The sequence below is a fragment of the Lepisosteus platostomus genome, chromosome 1, assembly GCF_059453375.1.
Source record: "Lepisosteus platostomus isolate fLepPlt1 chromosome 1, fLepPlt1.hap1, whole genome shotgun sequence".
NCBI lineage: Eukaryota > Metazoa > Chordata > Actinopteri > Semionotiformes > Lepisosteidae > Lepisosteus > Lepisosteus platostomus.
In genome coordinates, this window is record NC_142611.1 from 73026362 (window position 1) to 73047401 (window position 21040).

Sequence of the window (21040 nt, forward strand, 5' to 3'; positions counted from 1 at the left end):
AATGGTAAACAATGAGTTTGTGTAATCCATACCTGTTTCTCCTTAGGCTCTGGTTCCTCTGGCCTGAAGATGTTGTGAAAAATAAGAGAAGCAAAAACAAGTGTGGCTGTCTCGGCGGCTGTCGGTTTTTTGGAGGCACGGCCACGGGAGTGGACTTCTTCAGGCTAGAGGAGATGACCCCTTCGAGCAGCTCTGCTTTCTCTGGCTCCAGTGCTGAATCAGACATGTGCTATGGGCAGTCCCTGCTCCAGCCTGGAGAGTGGATCATCACAAAGGAGACGCCAAAACTTTCAGAGGGTAACTTTTTTTTGCTTCTTTTGAACCTCATGCATGTGGCACAGCAAACACAAACGCGTTCCTACAAAGCGAAAACAATCCCAGTGCCCTTCAACACTGTCATTTCTGCAGCTTTGTACTCCTCTGAGAAATTCTGCCTTATTGCTGCTCCAGGTAAGGTGAACGGAGGGAAGAAGAAGGAATGGGAAGGCCGTTCCCCGGGGGCTGACCTGGACAAGAAAGTCCAGCACCTGAGCCTGCAGGTCCCCTTGCGTTCCCACAGCTCCTCATCCTCCTCAGAAGAGAACAGCACATCCAGCGCGGCCCTGCCTCTTCTAGCCAGCGAGAAGGACAGCCCTTCCCCCAGCACCGAGGACAACACTGCAGCCTTGGGCTTCCCCTCCACTATCAAGCCCGAGGATATGAATGGAGAGTGAGTTCACTGACAGTCTTGACTGAGCTGATCAGCACATGTACAGCCTTAACCGTCAGCAGTGTTTACAAACCAGAGAGAGACCGTCCAGCCCATCTGGGTTTTTTAATTTGCAGGAGTTAATTGATCCATGGATCTCTTCGAGGTATTTCCTGACAGAGGCAAGGATATCGGTTTCAACAATGTGAAGGGTGGCCTGTTCCAGCCTTGTTTATAAATGGGCCTCCTCTTTTCAGTTTCAAAGGCACTCTCATGTAGGTTCCTCTTAAATCCTTCGGATTATATTTTGCTGATTCTGAAGGAGTCCAGTGGGTTAATTTTTGTCAAGGGTTTTGAATACCTGAATCTAGTCTCCTTGTAGTTTTCTTTGTTGAAGATGAAAGCAATTAAGCTTTTTTAGCCTGTTGCAAAGCTCTGTGTATCGAGCAGTTTTGGAAACATGAAAAATCAGAGCTCAAAGAAAGAGTTGCCTTATTAATGGTTCTCAGCTGCTCGTGCTTGTGCCCTAAGATTATATTAGTTTCTCACTTCTAAATTTAAATACAATTGAAGTGACACCTTTTGTAGCAAGTATTGATTTTATTGCAGTTTTATTACATTGCATAATTTTTATTGCACTATATAATGTCTTATATAATTTAATCTATATAGTCTGAATTATATGAGCTTGTTTTTATGAGTCTTTACATGTATAGGTTTCTAGATGCATATCTCCATTCTTTGTGGAAGCATTTATGCTTTCTTTTAAACAAATAACTTGACTTGAAGATAGGTTTTAGATATAGAATAAAGTGGTTTAGAAGCTTCATAACAATGATATTGAAGTTCTAAACAAATAAAGCCTCCCAGAGTTTAATATTTCTCTTTGGTTTTTCTATTGTTTTTTCAGGGTTCCCTCTGAGCTCCCTGAAAGCTGTTCCGTTTCCCCGAGCAGCGCTCAAGAGAGAGCCTCCCTGCGCTCCCCCCTCAAGCGCCAGTCCTCCGTCTGCTCGGCAAGGCTAGGCAGCACCAAGAGCCTGTCGGCAGCGGTCTTTGGGGAGAAGCAGCCCCCTCCCGCGGGGGTGCAGTTCAGCAGCGAGGTGTCGCGCAGTGACGAAAACGTGCTGGACTCACCCCACCAGCAGCGCAGTTTTGGCTCCTTCCCTTTCACGCCCTCCGCCGACTCCAATACCTTTCACCAGTACCGCTCCATGGACTCCAGCATGTCCATGGCGGACAGCGAGGCCTACTTCTCAGCTGCCGAGGAGTTTGAGCCCATCAGCAGCGATGAGGGGCCGGGCACCTACCCGGGGAGGAAGAAGAAGAAACAGGCCCAACAGATTGATTACAGCAGGAGCTCCATTTACCACAGCGTGGAAGGACCGCTTACCTATGCGATTAATGGGGAGGTCATCCAAGAACCAAGGCCTCTGCCCATCCCCACTCATGCCTCTCAGGCTTCTTTTGTGTCTGCGCTGGGGGTGGAGGAGGAATCTTCTGAGCATGTGTACTCAGTGGAAACGGAGAAGACCCCAGAGCCTGGACAAGTGACCTCCCAACCACATGTCATGGCTTGCTACCAGAGCTACCTGGCTCATTACCAAGTGTTTAACTGGTCAGTGAAGCAGCCAACGAACAAGAGAACTTCAAAGTCCTCACTGCATCGCCCACTGGATCTTGACACGCCCACTAGCGAAGAAAGCTCGTCCTCCTTTGACCAGCTCTCCATTCCCTCTTTCAAGGTAACTGTACAGATAAATTGGCCATGTGTAATTTAAAGGGGGATCTGCAGCACTATTTTAATGTTTCAGGGTTAGAAAGAATCAGAATTGATTATTCAAACCACAATAAAAGTCAAATGTGCACAGTAACTTGTAAAACCTCCAATTTACATCACAAAATAGACTAAATTTCCAGGTATGTGCAGTGCCATCTTTTGGGATTCAGAACGAGGCAACAAAACCTTCGGCGACGTGATGCGGCCCTATTACAATGTAAACACGCAGGCTTGTGAATACATCTCTTTTAATGCAATAGAAATACTGCTCTTGATATCAAGATGGTTTTCCAAACAAACACTGCTGTGTTATCTCTGCATGAAGTTCATGTTGGCAGATTTCTGCGGTGAAATGTCTGGTGGACAAGCTGTACTGATTTGCTCGTACATCACATTACATTAGTCATTATGGAGACTAGTGAGCAGGAAGAGCCACTTCACGTCACAGTTCTGTGCAATTTTGCAGCAATATGGCGACTTGCAATACTTTCACCAAGGTCATGATTTTGTGCTTAATTCAAAATTTGTAATTTTTTTCCTGTAACGTCAATTCATTTTTAATTTTTAATAATTAATGAGATTTAATGACCAGTCTGAGAAATTGGGACGCAGTTCCCCTTTAAGCCGTGTATAAGTTGTTGCTTAAAATCTTCTGTCCTGATTCTGTATTGAAATAAAAGCAATTCTGCAGACTTTCTTATTTGTATTATATATGCAAGATACTAGGATTGTCCTGCTCCTTAAAATTGTTCTCTCCACCTTAAACAGACCTACATTGGAAAAACGCTGCAGAGAAAATAGCCCTTCAGGACCAATGTCGAACAACCCTTAGCTATACTTAACAGCATAACAAACCACTGCTTAAGATATAGGCTACCTATTGTAATATTTTGTTTTAGATAGTGAAGCATGGCCTGGCTGCCAGTTCCTTGCTGGACAGAGGTGTTCAACTAATGGGAGGATCATGCAGGTAAGTAAACCTTCTATTTTGTTCTCTTATGTTTAACTTATTAACTTATAACCACATTTAGTAAAAAATAATCTACATTATGAAATGGGAATGATGTGACACAAAAGGAGGTTACAAAGAAGAGGAGGTCATTCAGCCCAGCTAACCTGTTTCTTTGGCCAAAGGCTGGATCCAGTTTGATCTCTCAGATTGTGTACTTTGAATACTTGGATCAGGTCTCTTCAAGAGATTGAATAAATCCTGAGGTGTTCAAATAAGGAATGTAATAACGTTTTATTTGCCCTAGCACACCATACACTCCTTTGGAGAAGAAAGCTATGGAAAATACAGATGATGAGACCACCACCGATGACTGGAGCCTCGATCAGCCCCTCTCTCAGACGAGGACTACTGCTATAGTTGAAGTGAAAGGAGCAGTGGATGTGGTATTAACACCCCTGGTGGCAGAGGCTCTAGACAGGTAACATAGGAAGTTTGCTGTTCATTTAATTGCAAACAAGGTTAGTGTGTATAAAACATAGTATAGTGCACAGATATTCTTCAGTGTAATCTGGCAGACAATCATATAAATATTCTCTTACATAATAAGAAACACAGAAAAGTAGGCCACTATCGCCACACTGCTCAGTGTCTGAACTGAAGGGAGTGCTGCATCATATTCACCCATGCTGTGCTTATCAGAGTCCTAAGACACAGAAACAATGAGCTACTGCTTTGTAGAAAGGTCTGCCCAGTAATGTTTCAATAGCGATCTTGTTTCTATAGAATCTTTCCAAAAGATTGGCTTGTTTGCTCTTTTTGTTTTAAACCAGACGGTCCTCCTGATGCTTTATTAATGAATCAGAATTACCGTGGATCTTTCTCTATTACACCTGTTCAGTGTAATAATTCCTGCAGTAGCTACTGTTTGTATTTTCCAGGACTTCTGGAACTGAACAGATTCATTCCTGAATATGATCTTTTTAAGATTTGGTTCACATAGTCTGTGGTTTTGCTCATTTAATCATGTAGGTGTACACTAGATTGCATTCTCTACCTTTGCTGTTTTGGACATTGTAATTCATTTTTTATGTTCATTCTTAGATACATAGAGGCGATGGTTCATTTTGCAAGCAGTCGGCATCCTGCTTCTATTCTGGATGATCTGCACAGCAAGGTGCTAAATGAAGCTTATCAGATCAGCAAATCAACAGTATCAGACTCAGTAAGTGGTTTTATTGAAGGGAAAGGAGTTTAAACCAAATAACCAGGATAAATAACCAAATTCATATTTTTTCTTATAACCCTTAACATTGTTTTTTTTTTTTTCCGTGGTGACAAGACAAACAGTCATTAAGAATTTTCAGGAAAACATACGGATTTAAGATTTTTGGTTACCCTTCCATATATAATCATCATGTTATTAAAAATAATCAAACTTCTACTATGTGAAGTATTCACAAGTCCATCCTAATGTGAGCTCGAGTCTAGGAATGGTATTTTTGGATGTGTACTGTATCCTGTGACATACAAGCTTGTTTTACCCCAGCACTTTATCAATTAATGTTCTGCATGGTGTGAGCACTGATGCAGAATGCTGTACATTTCTGATCATCATATTTGGTTAAATGATAGCACTTTTTGTTAGTTTTTTGGTGTGATTGTCATCGGATTTATGTTCACACCAGTAACATCAGTTGTAGTGGCAATTGGGGAGGAAAACTGCGTCATTAAATCCTTCTGCCCCTGTTGTAAACATTTCTACTTCTCTGTAATGAGAACTTTATTTGAACTGCATTGAATTTATCTCAGGTTGTGTGAATAGATATTGCTGTGTATTTGGGTATGAAAAATTGAGGAATTGCTATCAGGTGATGTCAGGGAATCTCATTTCTGTTGTGCAGAGCACGGAAAAGCACGATTCCAGGGGATCGAAGATGGAGGGAGCAGTGCCCGGATCTACAAACACAGGACATGGGCAAACAGACCTGTCAGCAAAACAGGATAATGTGAAAATCAAAGGCCTCCAGGCTAATGTGTCTATACCCAAGGTACTCAGCAGGCCCCTGCATTGAGCCCAGCACATTTAGTGCTATGCACAAGCTCAGCAGTTCGAAGGGTTTTTCTTAAATTATTTCCAGCAATAAATAATTCCAGAGCTAGCAGCATACTGCCTTCTAACAACTGGACTCATAAATCAAAGTCATACCCCTGGCATTTAGTTTCAAGGATTTTTGTATTCCGAGGGCTGTTTTCACCTTAAACATTACACATTCTCAAAGAGAATCAATGCTGCGTTGGCAGCCTTGCAGCCTTCTAGCCTGATCTTGTCAGCTTTCAGGAGCGAGACAAGCCTGCTCAGTAGTGGGATGGGAGCCCTCTCAGCAAATTCAGGTTGCTTCTGTATTTGGAAATTGTGGACCAGTAAGTAACTACAGGCTGCACCACAACCTTCAAACACTGGTGTCCCAGTATGCTGACCGGAGACTTTATGCTGCAAGAGATTTCGCAGGTTGGACATTAAACAAAGATCCTTACTACTTGTTCATTAAAGATCCCGTGGCACTGATCAAAACGGTTTGGAGTTTTAAACTAGGCATCTTGGCTAAACTCTGCTCTGGGATTGAGCAGTCTGGCGTAATTTAAGATGACCCTTAACTCCATTACTCTATTAATCCACTACTTTGGACGTGATGTGCCGTGCCCTGAGGCTACTACCATGTAACAGCTGCCGCATGACAACCTTGTGGCGCTGCACTTCACTGCTGGATGAAGTGGGATCTGTACATCACTGTGGGATTTTGTACATAATCCTGGAGTGATTAAATTCAGGTATTAAGGCCAGATGATTGCATTTGAAGGATATTTAACAAACTATGATTTGGGTTTCAAACTTTAGGTTTGTGCTCTCATTTTAATAATAATAATACTAATTGCTTACACTTATATAGCGCTTTTCTGGACACTCCACTCAAAGCGCTTTACAGGTAATGGGGACTCTCCTCCACCACCACCAATGTGTAGTATCCACCTGGATGATCCGATGGCAGCCATAGTGCGCCAAAACACTCAGCACACATCAGCTATCAGTGGGGAAGTGAGCAGAGTGATTAAGCCAATTCATAGAGGGGGATTTTTAGGAGGCCGTGATTGGTAAGGGCCAATGGGAAATTTAGCCAGGAAGCCGGGGATACACCCCTACTCTTTTCGAGAAACGTCCTGGGATTTTTAATGACCACAGAGAGTCAGGACCTCGGTCTTACGTCTCATTTGAAGGACAGCGCCCGTTTTTCAGTATAGTGTCCCCGTCGCTATACTGTGGCATTAGGACCCACATGGACCACAGGGTGAGCGCCCCCTGCTGGCCCCACTAACACCTTCCAACAGCAACCTTAGTTTTTCCCAGGAGGTCTCCCATCCAGGTACTGATCAGGCTTACATTTTGTAAAAGACATTTAATTATATGAGAAGAACCAACAGTAATGTGTGTTTTAAATAACATTTAACTTTTTCTCAGCAGCCATCTTGGTATGCAGTCCATGATCAGATCACTGGAGCAACTTTTTGATGTTATTGAGTAGCTCTTTTCTTCCCAGCTTATTCTGTGCTTTGTAACCACAGTGTGTGACCCCTCTTTCTTGGTCCCTGCAGGTTAATCTGTGTCTTCTGCAAGCCTCAGTGGAAGAATGTTCTCCCTCAAACTCCAATAAAAACATTATTCACGTGTCTCTTGTGGCATTGTGCTTCGACAGAATAGGAACCCAGCTGCGAATGAACAGGTGAAATGATTGATGTGGCAATATGCAATTAAAATAGAAAGCCTCTGAATGCTTCTGTTCTTTTCAGTAGTTAGAAAATATTTTATGTGATAGAAAGTACAGTTGTTTTATTTTCTGTTGTCAATAATATCTAGCATTATTTGTGCATAAGCACGGTATGCCCGTTTATATATTTATTTAGTACCCTCTACATTTTGTGGGACAACAGTTAGTCAAAAATGGTGCTTTTGTGTTCCCATTCAAGCAATTGTTTTGTGTGATTATGAGATCGTGAGATTAATATGAATGATAAATACAAAATAATATAGATTTTATTTTTGGGTAATTCCATACATGCATTTTATGATCATATTAAACAGAAATGTTCTCTGTGTTCAACTCTGTGATTTCACATGCTTGAACACATTGAATTTAAGAATATGTCAGCATAAAGCCCAGTATGTGGATACATATCCCTTTGAGGGAGTAATTGACTTTAGGTCTACAACTCATTGAGATCACCACTCTATTTGTATAACCATTTTAGTTGCTTTATTACAGCCAAACCCCTGTTTTGGGGATTCAACTTCAGTTTTGTCTTCGGCATGTAATATGTGGAATCAATTGGATTGACTTGATCAGTCTTTAATACTTTCCTCTTTTTTTTTTCCTCCTAAAAAGTCTTTGGTTGTATTGGCCAGATGGTTTAGGTTATTGACACAGTGCTTGGTGCAACACCACCCAATAAGTGTAGAAGCATTGTTTTCTGCAGACAATGTTTTTGTATGACACAGAATCCATTCTGTCATTCATTACATCATCAGTAAACTTGAGTGAGCCAGTTTCAGAGACGGGCATGCTATTACCTTCACTTGTACGATGGTTGGTACATAGGCACTTGTTTTATTTTACTCCTGAAGTCTACAAATAGTCCGTTCTTAACTGTGAATGTCAATTTTGTCAATTGAAGTCAGAATGTATTTTATTGCTCTCATACAGTAAATTAAACATTACTTCATCCACCCCAGGGGCATTGTGGAAGAAACGGCGAATACTCTGGAACATGGGAGATCGTCAGTGACGTTCGAGAAATACGCATCTGCAACAAAAATGCAACCCCAGTCTTCTGGCTCACTGAGGTCTAACGCTGGCATAGAGAAAGGAAAAGAGATTGCAGCGAAGCTCAATGTCCATCGCATTCATGGCCAACTCAGAGGCCTGGACACTTCAGGTAAATTTGTTTAAAGAGGGTGCACAGATTAAAAATGGGTTTAGAGCGGGCGCTTTAATGTACAGTAAATACCTTAAATTCTCCTTACAGTTGTTAGAATTTTTTGCAGACAGCCACTGTTACAGTTTGTGTTTTGTGTATACCTGTACATGTATAAATTGTTGCATGTATGTTTAGAACTTGAAAAAGTTAAGCAACTAAAGCTGGAAACACTATAATCTACAAAAGGTATGCATCTGTTTTTTGCCAGTAATTCTTAATGGAGACAGAAAGATTAAGTTTTGTAGGAACTTTATTTTTTTGGTGTGCTTTTTGCGGCATGTTTGAAGATTTTGTTAATTTAAATGTATTCTTTGTTTACACATCTTGAGTGTGTTTTTATGGATTCTCTTATTATACAGTTCCACATCTAAATAAAAAAAATACGTTTATTAACATTCTTAAATGTATCAGTTGTTTGAGGTCATATGTGACTTTTTCATATCCTTCCCTCAAAAGATTGAAAGGAATTAGTGCGTTGGCTTGGCATTAGCCCTGAAATTTAAACTTCGAAAATTAGAGCAGCAGTAAACATTTTCAGAATCATTTTAGAGTGACACTTTTTTGTTTGTTTTTCTAGACATTGGCACCTCTGCCATCACTGCTATCCCATTTGAGAAGTCCAAAGTTCTCTTCAACCTGGAGGAAATGGATGAGTTCACATTTGTAGATGAGACTGAGCCTCAGGGGAGTTCTGACTCGACCCGTGTCAACCTGGAGAAGTGGGGTTGGATCATGTTTGAGTGTGGCATTGAAAATCTGACTGTGAAAGGTGAAGATTGCTGAACTTTTTCACCCTTTCTGTGAAGCTAAATGGCTAAACAGCTCATGCTGTTGAGAAATACACGATGCATTTAACTCTGTTATTCCGAATTTATATTCTTCTAATTTTATTGTATGAATTCTAATTTTATTATTCACATTTTATTTCCATTATGATTATTGCCTGACCATTTTCCACCTTTACATACACGGTAAAGTGGAGGTATGGAGATACGCCATTTTCCGTATCCTGTTTTGTGGAGTGTTGGTTGTTGCTTTTGTGCAATGATGCATGTCATAAAATGGTGCAGCTGTTTGATGCACTGGCCTTGAAAGGCAGTGAAAAGAAAACAAAGACTATGCATCAAGACTGTGTACCATTGATTGACAAAATACCCAGACTCATGGGGGAAAAACATGATAGAAATCATCCTTATCAAAATACTTCAGCTATTTTTTTTTTACTGTTTGAAAGGAACTTGTCTAAACAGTATGGTGCCGTTTCAAAGTTGCTTTTATCTGATGCTTCAATATTGGAAGACGGGCAGCACTGCATTCAGACCTTTCAAATCTGAGCTGATAAGGGATCTGCTGCTGAAGAAACAGAAGTATCCATGACTGCTCCTTACTGCACTTGCCTTTGCTTCTTAATAAAGAAGGCACCATTAATTCTCAGATAGGAAATACCTTTTATGACCCACATTTCTTATCACTTCTGTCCATTTCTTGACTTTTGCTTCCACATTGTTTAGCCTCTTCTTTTTATTTCATATCTAGTCTTTTGAGGTCTAACTTAAGACTCCTCTCCGAATTAACTATATTATCAAAAAGCACTCTGTGTGCACTCTTTCACAAGGCTGTCTGAGAGGCAGAATACAGTACCTGTTACAGTCTCTTTCCCTCCTCACTTCACCCTGTCCAGTCCTGCAGTATGTGATCTTTATTTTATTGAATGACCCAATTAGATCTAATTAGAGGTTACAGCAGAAAACATCTGTGGCCATTGACTTTGCATGTTCAATTGCATTTAGGAGGAAGACAGTCCGGAGCAGTTCTGTACAGCGCCTTTGGCATCATGGGTAAAGCAGACGGCCCAGAAAGAAATGGGCTTTTGAAATCCAACGGGTCTTCGGGCTCTCAAACTGGCAGCGGATACAGCACTGACGTGTCAGATGACAACCTTCCACACGATGCAGCCAGCCCCTCATCTGATGCGAATGGCAATTCGGACTCTGACGAGCAGGTGATTACAGCTCTTCGGGGCGACCTAGCACAGTGCCACTGTGCTTTCTAAAATGCACACGTGACATCTGTTAAAGAATCTGATATGACAAATAGCCAATAGGTAACTAGCTCTTGTATTATAATGTCGTATCAGAGTTAATTAGATTTGTTACCATATTTCTTGGATTCCCACAACTTTTGGGATGTTCAGTACAAATAAATATTTTTTATTTCTAGATGGTTTACCATCCATCACTGTCTTACAATGTGTGGTTGCATGGCTGGTCATAGACCAACGACAAGCCTAATTTAACTTTGCCACCTTTGCATATTCAATATTAAATTAAATTTAATATGACCTACAAATTTAATTAAGTTTGTAGGTCATAATAAAACTAAATACCAGTATTTTGGTGTGTTATTCCCTAATAGTTTTGAAAGCTTATTGGGAAGCTTGTGAGTGTCCTTTCTGTAACCCAAAGTGGAAGCAGTCATGTGTAGAATAGCAATTTGATGAGAAGATAATGAAATTTAGGATTGTATTCTCTATTGCAATAGACCTATCTGTGGCCATACAGGCTGTAGATCAACTGTTTGACCAAGGCAAAACTTTACAATTTAGTAGAAATGCCTAAGTCTAGGCACTGTGTGATCTTTTTTGACACGTCTCAGTACTGTACAAATGACCCATAGTTCTGGTGTCAAGATGCAGAGCTGTAATAATGCATATTTTTTAAATTATTTCTTTACTCTCAACATTCACTGGATAAATGTGATAGAAATTGTACAGATATTAAAAGGCATAGACAGTGCTCTTTTATTAATTGCCTGTGAAGAGTTATCAAATGAGGGAAAGGGTTCAAATATTGAGGTCATCTTACAAGAATATCAGCATGATTTTGTTTTTTGTTTTATGACAGTTTCTTTTTTTATTGCTTATGATTAATATAAAGGTCTGATGGTGTGCTCTATAAAATCTATAAAAGTGATATTCTGGTTCACCTAGCTGGACGTATGTGGGCAGACCAGACAGAGGAACAGTGGTGATCAGTTCCTCTGGTGTTTTTGTGTGTGTGTGTAGGATGAAGGGGTGGAGTCTGATGACCTCAAGAAAGACCTGCCACTCATGCCTCCTCCTCCGGACTCCAGCAGCATGAAGCTCACCATCCGAGAGATCTGGTTCAGCTTCGCGGCTCCTACCAACGTGCGCTCCCCTGCCCAGACCTTCTCCAGGTACTCCCAGAGAACATGATAGAGTACAGTGGTCCTGGGCGAAGAGTGCATTGTGAGGCGGTTTTATTTTGTATTCCTACCCGGAGGGATGTGGCTTCATATTATGAAATAAAATCTGGATCAAAGCAATTCGGTTTCTTTTAATTAACCCCAAAAATGGGTTTTGTAGGGTTCAGATTTATTTCAGACATTGCATTGAGATATTTAATCATAATAAGATGTTCCATTATTTGATCAGTTGTGGTTATCATTGATTCGAGACATGAACGCAAAGGATTTGTAAAAGCCTTCTAAATAATGTGTACAATGGAAAATTTCACAGCTGCTAAAAATGACTGTTTTAACATCCCATTATTGGAATGAACGATGAAAGTCTGAAAGATGGTAGTTTTTAAAAATTTAAAAAACATGATGGAAGCATTGATTAGCATTGGTGCCGTGCAGAGCTGGGGTCTTGGGTTCAGTTCCAGATCTGGGATGCTGTCTGTGTGGAGTTTGTATGTTCTCCCTATGTTCCTTAGGGTCTAGGCTGGGTGCTCTGGTTTCTTCCTACAGTCCAAAGACACCCTGGTAATTGGCTTCTAGAAAAACTGGCCCTGATGTGAGTGCGTGCGTGTTTGTGTCTTTGTCCTGCAATGTACTGCCATCATCCAGTCCAGGGTGTATCCTGCCTTGCACCCATTGCTTGCTGGGATAGACTCTCATCTCCCCTGCAACCCTGAATTGAATTAACCGGTTAGAAGATGGATGGATGAAAAGCATGACTTTGACTAGAACAGCAACTTTAAATAGAGACCACATTCTTCTGTTATGAACAGGCAACTGAATCTTCTAAGCACAGCAACACCTGCCATTGGGGCATGGCTTGTTCCTATCGACCAACTGAAATCTTCTCTGAACAAACTGGAAACTGAGGGAACCCTCCGAGTGTGTGCTGTAATGGGCTGCGTCATGACTGAGGCGTTAGAGGTAAGTATTTACAGAAAAGTTCTTCCACACTTTATCTGGATTGTTAGAAATTAGTACATTACTTCTTAAGACTGGAAGGTCTATCTTGTAAACTTCTCTTGTAAAATCTCGGTACATAATTAATTGAAAGTGATCACATTAAATGGGTTAGGTGCCAACCCTAGAGGCAGAATAAAGAAGCAGTCAGCGCTGGATTAGTCAAAACTATCCACTCAAAATGCACCATTTAAAGATTTCACTGTTTGAGATGTCAAGGCATGGTAAGGGACATAACAACAAAAGTCTTGTCAGTCCTAAGCCCTGTGCATTTTCTCTGTGCAGTGAAAATAAGAAGCACTGATGTGTGTTTCTCTCTGTGCCTGTCTTTCAGTCCCACCATACAAGTCCACAGCTATAATGCTTGTGGGTAAAGTTAGATATTAGATAATAGGTCTTATTTATGTGTCCAAAGTTATACATTGACAATATAAAATGATTTTATTGCCGTTTAAAACCACTGAATTGCTTTGGTCATTTTCTTATTTTAGATTGTCATGAAGTTTATCCTTTTCCAGATCTTCATATTAATCCATATTAATTGTATACAAAGCTATCAATCACTAAGGTATTGAAAATTAAGCAAGTATCTTGTAGCTGTCAAATGTAAAAGTACTAAATTGCCATTAATATTTAGTGTTTCTTAGGTTATAAATGTATATATTTCATCAGCACTGAGAGCTGTCAGTTGAGCTAACCCATAAGGAAAAGGTTTTGGAATTCACCTTTCTTACTCTTGTTGGCATTTCTTGGTCGTGATACTTTTTGGAATATGGGGAGTAAGCATCTTTTTTTTAATCAAAATGCAATATTTAAGTAGCATGTGTTTTTCTGTTTTTTTTTTTAGAAAAAGAGCATTCACTTTCCTTTCAGAAGCAAGTATAACAGAGTGACTAAAAGGGCTCGCTTTCTGCATGAGAACCCTTCCTGTTTACTATGCAACATACTCCATCGCTATTTACAGCAAGCAGACTACTCTATTATTGAGGACGCCACCATGGTAAGTTCTCAAGACTATCACATAGTGTGTGTGCTCCTTTCTGAGGATGGACTTAATGACTATCTAGGCCTCACATATTCTGTTCAACAGGAACAACATTAAGCAAAGTGTCAGAATTGGTAATAAGCACTATACAGTAAATACAATGCTGGTTAGGTGTGTGTTGTCTTTCTTAATGTGTGGTGATGATTATGTGCAATGTTACTTTGTGTAGTTGAGGTTCAGTCTTTACTTTTTAAGATTACACATGTATTATTTGACCACAGAGAGTTGATAGTTAATATATTGCAATTATTATACTTTGTAATTGGAGGATGGACGTTATTAATTCATTGCTGACAAGTTCTTGTGTAAATATTAAAGTGGTAGAAATCGCTGTCTTGGGCACTGCTCTAGAATCTCCATAGCTTGTGGTTCACATCATTTTCATGCTCATCAAGCTTTTCAGCCTTTCACTCGTGCCCTGTGGATGGGGGCATTGTCATCCTGGAAGATTTCACTCCCATCAGGATAGAAACTGCTTCACCATAGGATGAACATGATCACTCAGAATGGCTTCGTATTTATCGGCATTTATCTTGCCCTCTAAGGGGTTGATGGAGTTAAAACCATGCCAGAAAAATGCTTTCCACACTGATAGAGCCGCCAGAGCCCTTCACAGTGAGAAAATGAGCACTAAAGCCTATAAGCTTATTTTGGCCTGTGCTAAACATGTACACATCCGCTTGTTGAGAGCAGGGTGACTCATATGACTTCTTCCACTGCTCAGTAGACCACTCAATATCAAAGCTATTACCTCTGCTTCTTTCAATAGATCACTTACCCTCGACCGAACACGCTAAGTGGGCTGAACAGCCCTTTCTCACTTATAACTTTGTTTGTTGCGCATGGTCTTTTTAGTGCTCTGTGCTATTTTTGTATTAGAAAAAAAACAAAAAAGAGTGAAAAAATTCCACTTGAACCTAACTCTTTAAAAAAAAAAAAGAAGACTTGTGAAAATAGTGATACCGTCTGTACATTTTCGCCTTGATTGCATCTGACATACCCTTTAACTCTTCTCCTGTAGCCATCTCCTTTAATTATTCTACTCTTATGCTTATTGTTTTAGAATGATGGCCTCCCAGCACTAGTAACTTTAAAGAAGGGACTGGTGGCTTTAGCCAGGCAGTGGATGAAGTTTATTGTGGTCACTCAGGGCTTTAAAGCCATAGGACTGATGCGACCCACACAGTTGCCCAAACCCAAGGAGCACAACCAAGTTTCTTACGAGCCAGGCCAGGGGCTGGACAATGGGGGAGGCTTACAGAGCGACACCAGCGCTGATGGGGCAGAGTTTGAGTTTGATGCAGGTAAAAAGAAATTTGTCTATTCAGTCTACAGATCGTTTGCGGTGCTTATGCTTCAGTGTTTCTTAACCTTTTCGGACTACAAATGGCTGCCTTAATGGTTTGTTTTTGCTTTATTTATTAACTTAGAAGTACAGATTTCAAGGTGACAAAATATTTCAGATTTCTATTAAAAATGGATTCATGCCAACATTTTCTAGTTTTGTTTCCATAGGAGCAAAGGTATTTGGTGTAACACATATACTCTCTTGTCTTAGCAACAGTAAGTGAACATACGATGCTGTTAGAAGGGACAAGTACTCGTCCTCCACCCACTGCTGTTACGTCCGGACCGGTGAGCGGCTCAGAGATCATGAGGAAACTCTCCAAGTCTCACACCCACAGCGAATCTGCTCTCAAAATAAAGGTCTGCTGCCTCTTTCCTGCGATCTTGACTGACTTCTGTTCAAGATTAATAATGGGAAAACCCATCCTGTTTCAGACCTCATAACGTGAAACTAGGCCATCCTTTTGGTTTTTTAACTTCTCTAAGAAACTGAGGGAAATGGGTCTGTTCACTAAAAATGGATGGGAGAGTAATGTAACAGCTGTTTGTCCATTCTATGCAAACCTGGCTTAAAAGTAGAGAGTTTACTTAAGTGTCTTTCTACCTTATTATTATTTAGAAATGCAGCTGCCTCTTTATCTACGAATAAATTTCCTGCAACGGAAGTAAAAAGTTATTTATTTTCTGTGGTCAGAATGGTAGTTTCCTGGGATGCTGGGTCTGTTGGCCAAATATCAACTTATCGGCTAGTGTAAATGTTTTGAAAACTTGGAAGAATAAGAAGATGATTATCAAGTTGAATTTTACAGGAATTCTGGTAGTTTTATGTCATGTCAAATTCAACTTATTGCTTGTCATGGTTTTTTATACTGGAGATGTAGGCGTTTTTTATCTCTAGAGTTCAGAACATTCCAGACTGTCGTCATGCCATGCACATTCACATCTCACCCTTACAGGGTGTCCATCCTTACCAGTCTCTGAGCTACACCAGTGGGGATACAGCTGCAGACTCCCCAGCCCATGTGAGCAGGACTGGCCTACCTGCGAAGGACAGCCCCAGGAAAGAGAGCCTGCTCAGCTACCTCACGGGCAGCTTCCCCAGTCTGCACAACCTGCTGGAGGGAACCCCCCAGCGCAGCGCCACTGCAGCCAAGAGCAGCTCTCTCACCAGGGCAGGTACTGAGGCCTGTTGAGATACACACTGCACCCTCGCGCAGTCCCCTAACACTAGAATACATTGGAGGTGGAAGACTAAGTCTTGAGCTCATAACAGATTCGCCACTCAGATTTTAATGGGGTGGCTGAGTTTTGTTCAGGGCTTTACTTTTAACCAGATTTGAGCTTTACACCTCTGCCTATGGCAATATAGTCATTAGTCAATATAGTGCTTAGTCATTTTCTATAGACCATAAGCATCATTTTCCTGTTGTGAAGCCCATGGATCATTTTGACTTCGCTTACTCTCTGCAAGTACCACTGTTGAAATTGCTCATGTTTGAAGACCTGCAGGTTCACGGCAGGTATCCTGGGTCAGATGAGCCTTTAAACATGTAACCAAAATTGACGTCATGTTTCAGACTTGCACCACACATGTTGCAGTAACTCCTTTTATGCCCAGAACTGTTTACTAGCTGATTGGCAAAACACCACATACCGCTAATTGCAGTGCTTTAGAAAATAAAAACAGTTTGGCCTATAAACTCTCAATTTCGGGAGGTATCATTTTAGTTTCACCTGTATTTTCTTGCAGTTCATTTGCACTGTTAAAGTAAGGGGCTAGTGGCTTGCCTGGATGTCTTCAGAACAGTTTACAGATTTTTAATTATTAAAGAACAGGTTTTTTTATTTAATCCGTCACATTTGCATTTGGTGATATACATAACTGTTCCAAGATACAGACACCCAAAGGTGTGGAAAAAAAACAAATAACATTTTCCTGGGCTCTTACAACAAGAACTGCTTTTGACAGAATAATTATAACCACTTGTTCTGACCTTTTGATTTAAAGAGTTGCTATGAATCTATGAGTATAAAATTAAATTCTGTTATGTATCAGGATCCCCAACTTATTTAATTTAATTCAGTCATTTACCAAAAAAGTGCATTCTATAAAGAAGTTTTAAATGATTTATAAACATGCAACACATTTTCTGTTCTTAAAAGCTGTCAGCTACAATCGTTTGAGGATCCTGAGAAATACATTAAATATTGATAGGTTCATATAACCGACTTGCTTGTGCTGAGTTAAGGTTTGTATAGATTTTTATAGCATTTTTATAGTTAGCAAAACAACCTTCATTAAAGACTTCATTAGGAGATGATTAAATTTAATAACTGTTCCATATGAAGTTGCAGTTAATATTTTATTTTAAGCAAAACAGTTTTCTGTTTTGAATACATTAATTGATGCAATATCTTCAACAGAAAAGTATAACGTGTATATAAAAAATAAGGTTAAAGACTGATCTTGCAAGTGAATCAACACTTTCATGTCCTAATTTGGGCTAGGACATCATTCTGCAGGCTTGAAGAAACAGTCCAGGCATTGGCATAAATAAACAGTACTGTGAGCAAAACTCAAAGACCGAGTAGAATCTCAACTGGTACAATCACGACTTTAAGAAAACGCATTGTATGGCTATTTGCTATATAGCCATAAAATGCAACATGGAGACATGGAGGGTTCATGATTGCATTTAAGTGCAACCAGGAAATCACATCGACTCCTATTTAGATTAAATTTGTGTTCTCTTGATCTGGGGGGTGTGGACTGCAGTCACCAGAGCTTTCCATTTGAGCGATTACAATGAAAACAAGTCCAGGGCGTTTTTTTTTATTCATGCATACTGAGAGACAAACGTGGGTCTGGTGTTGTAAAGTATGTCGGAGGCTCAAAAAAACAAAGCAAGATCGGTATTGATGTCTTAAAACCGAAATGTTCAAAGAGCGATTGGAATTTTTAATGTTGGATCATGAAAAATAAAATAGCTAACTGTTACAAACATGAAATTATTATTACTTTTACAATTAAAGCCTGTAACTATTTTTTAAGCTTGTAATATCTCTTGGACTCCAGATGATGTGTGAGAAATAACCAGCATTACACCATGATCTTCTGGCAGGGTGACAGCACTTTGCAGGCTGTGTTCTCGACACCGCTGTTTTAACATTTTTATTAACATTGTGAAAATGTAAACAAATACAGCATAATACATTTCTCTTTGTGGTTAACTCTGAACCCTCTTAGGAAAACTCATACATATAATATATATTCATTGGCATCTAAGTAGTATCAGGCATGTAAAATGTACACTTACTACTAGTAATACTAGGACCATCTCTTTGAGAATAAAGCTTTGTAAATAAGCAGCTAAATATTTGTAAATAAAACTATTGTCATCATATCGTTAAAAATGTATTTTATGTACATTATTGTAACATATGGGAAAATGTGTATTGCAAGACACCTTAGGTAAGAGCATCAGCTGAGGATATGTAATATTGCTTTCTAAAATGATCCTGTCCTGATGCCTCTCTTGCAATTTCATCCAGGTAACAACGTCGGCTCAGACATGCTGACAGAACACCCCTTGCTATCAGAGCCCTCCTCAGTCAGCTTTTACAACTGGATGTCAAATGCTGTTGGGAACAGGGGGAGTGTCGTGCAGGAGTCCCCTGTGACAAGATCAGGGCACAACAGCCTCCAGACAGGTAGGCCTGAGCTAGTTGCCATCTTTCATTCTCTCTCGCTCAAAAGGAAATCTGGTGTAAATGTAACATTGGATATGACAACTCACTGGACTACTGGAGAAACCAGATAGACCAGCACAAAATCAGGAAAAATTAGCATTTAAGCTTCTTCGGGGTTTTTGGAACAAAACTGCATAGACATGCTGTTGGAGTCTTTTTTGGGTAAGTGAACTACTGTCACTGTCAAAGAAGCTAGCAAAGTTGCCCAATTGCCCTGGGTTTTATTTTTATGTATTACGTATTGATATTGCTGTGTATTTTTGTTTAAGTTGTCTTCTGGTTAGTGGTAATGGATGTGTTGCTTGGTGCAATTTATTTAATTATATTTATAAAAAATGAGTCTTTGGAATAAGTCTTTTCCTGAAGGGGATACAAAGTAGACTGTTACCAGACATCTGGATTAAAGTGAACCATATTCTCTTCTGTCTTTAGGAGTTACATACAATCTCCCTACAATTCCGTCTGCTTCTGACTTCAACACTGTGTTGTCCAGTGACCAAAACACCCTGGATGGTACACATTCACAGCGCAGCACCAGTCAAGATGAAATTGCAGATATAGAGGAGGGCAACCAGGGTCCACCTGCTGTCCAGCTAGCTGATGCTCAGGTAAGTAAATGCAATGCAGACTAACAGGTACTAACAGAATGAACACAACCTTTCTGCTGTGGATCCATCTTCAGGTTTGAGGAGAGATGGTAAAATAGTAGGTAAATAAAACCTTATTTATCTCCAAAATAAGGAGAAACAGGGAGAGAGGCCTTATTTATCTCCTATTATCTCCTTTCTTCCTTGCACCTGAAGAAGGCTCCACAGGCAAAACTTTGTGTTTCTTCTCTTTTCATTTCAGCATAGAATTAACTTTTTACCTGTTCCTTTGCAGTCTACGCTTTCTGACACAGCTACCTACTCAAACTTAATGTAGTTGATACATTGTGCATGTTATTTACATATTATAGGACATTTATAACCTTTTGAGCGGTATCGTACATTCAGTTTCTGGAACACCTTTTGCTAGACCAAATAAGGTTTGTGATAGAATGCACAAGGCTGTAGCAAAATAAGGGCAGTACTAAAATAATAATGAAATTATGGGCAGTTGTGTAAATATCTCATGTTTTTCCTTTTGTAGTTTTGGGTTAATGATATTTTGCTGTAACAACAGGGGTTGGAGCCCTTTGTACTGCAGTGGAAATGATTTATTTGGTAATATCCCTTTTGTATTCAGAGGTCTAAAACTGCTTTCCATAGGAGGAGTTTATTGAATTGACCATGGTTTACAGGTGAATATTTACGTGACTCTAGTATGTAGTGCTTTAAATAGATTCCCTCTTGTTCCCTCCTGTACTCAGGTTGTGTTCAAACCCCTGCTGAGTTACACTGGCATCCAGTCTCAAGATGCAGCACCTCTGAGTTACAGGATGTATTTTGGGGAGCATCTTTCCTTTTCAGGAACTCTAGAATGCCTACGAGCAGATATTGTGGATTCAGATACCTCCAAAGAAAGGAAGAACAAAAGATCAAGAAGGTACACATTTTCTTTTTGCTTCACAATACTAACTTGGATGTATGCATCTGTTAGGTTTAGGATATTGTCATCCTGAAACTTCCATTACTTACAATGCTACAAGATACTTGGTTACAAAACTGAAGTGGTACTCTAATGGTCATGTATAATTATTCCATAATTTACTTTAAACAGCATAAAATGAACATTGGGAGAAATTGAGTTATATATTGCAAGCTAACATTAGAAGGCAGAGTTTTTAATGTAAAGCTTTTTGTTGCTACATTCTTACTCTTATACTATTACTCTTAAATGAGTTTTTATTTACAAGGACTGCCTGGCCAAGAGGCTTAAATCAACCTTGCACAGAAGACAAACCGAGAAAGAAAGGGCAGGCGATAAACGATATTTGGTTGTGACAGTGTTAACAAGCAGAAGTGTCAGGAACGATTTAACCATACAACTGAATAACAACATTTGAGAAATCTTGATTATCAGGTCCAGGTGTTTTATCAGTGTATCATGTAGACAAGTGTTGATTGCTTACCTTGTGAAGAAGTCTACATCCAAACCAGCTGTCCTTTAAATTAATTTCAGTTTTCATGGTAAGAGCAAAAAAATGCTTCAGTGCTCTATACAATGCTAGGATTGTACTTTAAATCCTTATTAATTTCCATTTAAAATGGCAGCTTGATGCTTTTAATTGTGTATGATCGTTGATGGATA

The 21040-nt window shown here is 39.8% G+C and overlaps 1 protein-coding gene across 11 annotated transcripts in view; it reads left to right on the forward strand.

The window, feature by feature from the left end:
* The window catches only part of bltp1 (bridge-like lipid transfer protein family member 1), a 117500-nt gene that overhangs the window by 50074 nt on the left and 46386 nt on the right, over window positions 1-21040 (forward strand). For all 11 annotated transcript variants that reach the window (XM_088637201.1, XM_088637223.1, XM_088637233.1 and 8 more), the window contains exons 26-45: window positions 47-297; window positions 451-709; window positions 1599-2430; window positions 3365-3435; window positions 3722-3895; window positions 4519-4639; window positions 5319-5465; window positions 7066-7193; window positions 8201-8403; window positions 9023-9214; window positions 10236-10447; window positions 11510-11661; window positions 12480-12630; window positions 13514-13666; window positions 14775-15015; window positions 15270-15418; window positions 16015-16234; window positions 18611-18769; window positions 19241-19416; window positions 20160-20335. In XM_088637201.1, the coding sequence (XP_088493327.1) occupies window positions 47-297; window positions 451-709; window positions 1599-2430; window positions 3365-3435; window positions 3722-3895; window positions 4519-4639; window positions 5319-5465; window positions 7066-7193; window positions 8201-8403; window positions 9023-9214; window positions 10236-10447; window positions 11510-11661; window positions 12480-12630; window positions 13514-13666; window positions 14775-15015; window positions 15270-15418; window positions 16015-16234; window positions 18611-18769; window positions 19241-19416; window positions 20160-20335 (4167 nt within the window). The remainder of the gene's footprint in view (window positions 1-46; window positions 298-450; window positions 710-1598; window positions 2431-3364; window positions 3436-3721; window positions 3896-4518; window positions 4640-5318; window positions 5466-7065; window positions 7194-8200; window positions 8404-9022; window positions 9215-10235; window positions 10448-11509; window positions 11662-12479; window positions 12631-13513; window positions 13667-14774; window positions 15016-15269; window positions 15419-16014; window positions 16235-18610; window positions 18770-19240; window positions 19417-20159; window positions 20336-21040) is intronic.